General features: G+C 35.5%; 1 protein-coding gene across 1 annotated transcript; it reads right to left on the bottom strand.

The window, feature by feature from the left end:
- Nucleotides 1-1,315: 1,315 nt before the first annotated feature.
- LOC114924546 (uncharacterized) lies at nt 1,316-2,005 on the bottom strand. The gene has a single exon (XM_029289406.1). It carries the CDS (start codon nt 2,003-2,005, stop codon nt 1,316-1,318), a length of 690 nt encoding a protein of 229 aa, XP_029145239.1.
- Between the last annotated feature and the right edge of the window lie 3,141 nt (nt 2,006-5,146).

A 5,146-nucleotide genomic window follows, 5' to 3' on the forward strand; every position in this document is an offset into this window, starting at 1 on the left:
ATCAGCACTCTATGACCTATTATACCAAGCCTACCACATATTTCAATCCTCATTAACAATTTCCAACTACATTACCAATTCATTAACATCAATATCATATAATTCACCCAATTCACTTCTCAACTACAAAATCATTCATCCTCATCATATTATTACCATTCATTATGAGAAAACCCAACCATCATCAATTCACCATAAATCATCATTCAACAACTCAAACAACCACTCAAATCCAAACCTGTCCTATGGGTCACTAACCTAAGTGTCCATGAATATTATATACTACATAGAGGAAACCGAAACCATACCTTGGCCGATTTTCAATATGCCTTTAACCCACAATGGGCACAAGCAAGCTCTCAACTCTAAACCAAGCTTTCAATTCCACTCCAACAAGCACAAATAACCTCCAAAAGCTCCCAATTACACAATAATCAAACTATACACATATAAATCACCACAAATCAACCTAGGACTTAACATAAATCAAATTTCACAAGGGTTTAGTATCTATTACCTCTCCCAACAGATTTGATGGCCAAAATCCAAGGCTAAGTAAGGATTAAAGCAAACCTAAACATCCAAAATCATAAAATCTCATTTAACCCAAAACCCTATATTTTTCAAAACTTTGAAGGGAGGAACAGAAAGGATTTCGTGGATACCTTACTACTTTGTTTCTGGGTTTTGTAGGGCTCGTCCCAAGGAACGTGTAGCCGCAAACGGTGCGGCGATCGGAGCTCAGTAGCTCAAGATATTGCGAAAAGAAGAGAGGGAGTGAATAGTATTTCTTCTTCTTCCTCCTCTCCTCTCAATTTCTGAAGTGTGTGTGTGTTTAATGATGAATGGGTTCATTAATGAGCCCTTATATATGTGGGACTTGGGCCCAACTTGGGCCCGGTTCAATCCGCTAGCATTTTTATCCCATTCTGCCCAACTTGGGCCAAATCTTTAACACTAACGTCCGGTTTTTCATTTCTAATATATTTCTAAGAGGTTTGACCGTTCTCACTATTTCTCGTGCAATACCGGGCATACTTGAACCGATTCAACCGGTTCAATTGCCGGTTCGTAATTTTTCACGGTTTTTTACAAAAAACAAATTTTCTGACTCGAAAGGGCCTACTGAGTTCAAAAATTATATTTAAATTTCCAAATTCTCGTCTTAAATTTCCAGAATTTAATTTGGATATTTAAATGATTTTATTCGTAAAAATACCGATTCTTACACATATAATGATAGAAATGATTGAGATCACAAACTACAACTAAATATCATACTAAATGAGATGTTGGAAACAACTAAGGTCACAGACTACGAATTTGGAGCCGATCCACTAGCACTAGTTTCACCACGGCGCGAGCATCTTCTTCGGCTATGACCCTCACCGCCATAAAGCCTACAACGTCTAGGACTACGTAGATCATGAATATCCATCTCATTCAAGAAGCGAGTTTTCTTAGGACGACCTTTGGCCACTCGCTTGAGGTGGGGATTGGGTACGAGTCTTGGTCCTTGATGCACTGGCCATGTTGTTGGGTTTCCTAGTGGCCTGAATCGAGTCTTGTATACCTTTCGGATCTCACCCATCGTATAAACCTCGTGCACATACTGTTTCCAATCCAAGCGCTGGTTTACACAGCAGGCAAATACATGGCGACATGGAATTCGATCCACCTGAAACTCACCACAACCACAATGTTGAAGGCACAAGTTTACTGCAAACTCCAACCCACTTGGCATCTCGCGCACTTCAATGACCTCGTTCTGCCTATCAAATAGGTTAACTTGGATGTTCCCTACTGAGCGCTGATTTGACAGAATTTTCTGAGTTGCATATTCAGAGAATAGTTGTCCTGCACTTATACGAGCCTCAACCTCAGCTCTCTTCCTTGTGAATAATGCATTTAGCCTGTAAAATGTTGCCTTAACAAGGGTTGTGACCGGAAGATTGCGTGCCCCTTTCAATACTCCATTAATGCACTCCACTAGGTTAGTTGTCATATGGCCCTAACGATGTCCACCATCATATGCCAAGGCATACTGCTGTCAAGGGATCCGGTCTAACCACTGCTTGTAAGCCTCCCCCACCCCGCTCACATAATCTCTGGTAACGCATATCGAATTCATGCATTGTTCTAAAATAGCCAATATTGACAATTAGCCTCTGCAGGAGTGGTGCCTTGAAACTCCTCAAAAAGTTGAATGCTATATGTCGGATGCAAAACATGTGAATAGCTATCGGATATTCCCATGCTCCATTACTACGACCCACAGCTGAGATGATTGACTCGTGTCGACCAGAGATAAGGGCAACACCATCCTGATTAACTACATGTGTTCGTAAATGGCTAAGAAAAAAGTGACAGGCATCGGCAGTCTCACCTTCGACTATGGCAAATGCAAGAGGCACAATATTTCCATTGCCATCTTGTGGTACTGCAACTAAAAGAGCTCCTTTATACTTTCCATACAAATGTGTGCTGTCAATCTGAACCACTGGCTTGCAACTTCTGAATGCTTTAATGCATGGGTAGAAAGCCCAGAAGACTCATGTCAAAATTCGGAGATCTTTAACTAACTCATCCCCTAGATAGCCATATGCAGTTTCATACTCAACAACTGCTGATGGTTCTTTTGCAACCATTGCTTCAAACCATGTGGGCAAAGCTTCATATGAAGATTCCCACCCACCAAATATTTTTTCCATTGCCTTTTGCTTGGCCAACCATGCTTTGCGATAACTTATTGTGTAGTTGAACTTCGATTGTACTTCAGCAATGACAGATTTCACCTTTATGGACGGGTCAGCTTCAACTAATGGCTTTATCGCTTCTGCAATTGTTTCAGAGTCCAGTTTAGCATGATCCTGAGATATGGTACTTCTGGTGCACATGTGACTACCATTGTACCTCCTTATCACCCAACAATATTGTCTTTTCGTAAGACTAACTCTGATAAGGCAATCACAACTTGTTCCGTACTGTACGCATTTAGCATAGAATGTTGTTGGTTCTGATTCATATACCCTGTAATCAACTCCTCTTCGAATGATGTACTCTTTAACTAATGCAATAACAGACTCTCTAGAGTTAAACTCCATTCCAACGGCAAATTCACTGGCAGCTACAACAGTTGGGGCTACACCAATAATAAAACAAAATAAATCTAAATAATATTCAATTATTAATAATAACAATGAGAACAATAGATATTAATAACAATTTAAAAAATGAAAATAATACTAACATAAAAGCAAAACAAATAATAATATTACTAATATTAAAAATTACATGTATTGACATATTCAGGAAATTTTGGTGCATGCATGACATCAAGATTCAAAGCATGCATAAAAGATGGCTCTCCATATAGATGTTGTCCGGTTAGTGCATTTGCATCATCAGCCACATCTCTTTCAACCATTATCTCATCTTCCTCTACATCTTCAGTTGGACCAACAACTTCATAATTACCTTCAAACTCTTCATCGCTTTCAGTATTATGACCCACCCAATTTATGTTGGGTTCTGGAAAGTCAACATCATCGATTTCTTCGAACTCAACATACAACTCGATAAGTGAGACCTGTGCTCTAGTTTGATGATAGGTAAAAAATATTCTTTGCATACTAGCTTCATCAGTCACATGCATTATTTGAAATTGGCTGAAACCACCAAATACTAGCACAGGCTGTCTATATAGAATATTTATGACTCTTTTTTGCACTTGATGATCTACACTTTGAGAAAGTATACTCTTAAGTCCTTCATATGTTATTGAAAAAGGAACAACAATAACACATGGATTCTCACATAAAAAACTCATACCTTCATGTATAAATGAGATAAAATCTGACCATTGTAATATATTTTTAAACTAATATAACCTCCATTTTATACACTCATCATACTCACTCACAAATTTTTTTCACTCTCATTACTTCACTTAAACTTTAGTTTCATACTCCATTTTTACGTTTTAACACAATCCAGGACTTCTTTTATAGTTACTTTTATATTTTTTATTTCCCCCAACACAAAACGTCGCTGACATTTTCACAAAACGTCGCTGACGTTTTTACTTTTTCAGCAATGTGTCAACGACGTTTTGACCAAAAAATAATTTAAAAATATATCTTCAAGCAAAACGTCACTGGCGTTTTTCTTTGTGACAATTAAAAATTAAATACATACACAATACATCGCTGACGTTTTCTTCATGCAAAATTTCAAAAAAAAATTAATTCAATTCGTCAGCGCCGTTTTGCTTTGTTTATTAAAAGAAAAAAGTCACCCTCCCACAAAACGTTAAAGACATTTTGTTTCTTTCAAAAATTTAAAACAGGCCCATAGTAGAATAATACACAATACCAACCAAATATAATTGAACGCTAATGTGACTTATAGTTCTCTCAAGTTTGAGCTTAATCCTCACAATTTAAATAAGAATTTAGCTAATACGAGTACTAAGAGTACGAGTTAAAATTATTATTTGTAGAAGATTTAAGACATTTTATTTTAATAAATGTACAACAATTACATTAAACATTAAATTTTACATATTTTTCTATAATAACTCTTTTCATTAATAATTTTAAAAAGTATTCTTATGTTAAAAAAAACACAATTTAATATATGTTCCTAATTTTTTTATGAAAAAAATATTTTTCATTTTTAAAGAGGCCAAACAACAGATACAAATTTCATAGAAATATCAGTTTTACATCAATAACAAAAAGATAAATATTCTATGTATTAAACTAAAATCTGCTAAAAAATATAATATTTAATTACTAAAAATCTTAAAAAATAGAATTAGGGATAAATTTGAATTTTTTTATTTCTAGATCTCCACACAATACTACAAGACAGTAATATATATCTTCTTTTCTATATAGATTTGAGTATTTTCTAAATCTAAAAATTTTTCTATGAATATAAATATTTTTTTGTAGAATCTTCCTCATAAATCTGAAAAGATCTGTAACATCAACTCACCATCAACAACCATAAAGGAAACCAACAGCACTATTACAAAAGATAGAAAAAACTACTACAGATAGGTTATTAAAATCAGAAATACAAAACTAAACTCTGATCCAAAAATAGTCTACAATGAGAACTTTGGCAGGAGAAAAGTAGA

Source organism: Arachis hypogaea, chromosome 10 (assembly GCF_003086295.3).
Source record: "Arachis hypogaea cultivar Tifrunner chromosome 10, arahy.Tifrunner.gnm2.J5K5, whole genome shotgun sequence".
Lineage (NCBI taxonomy): Eukaryota > Viridiplantae > Streptophyta > Magnoliopsida > Fabales > Fabaceae > Arachis > Arachis hypogaea.

Bases quoted from the DNA above. Each gene is read 5' to 3' on its own strand.
- LOC114924546 (XM_029289406.1), bottom strand. From the start codon at position 2,005: ATGACAACTAACCTAGTGGAGTGCATTAATGGAGTATTGAAAGGGGCA.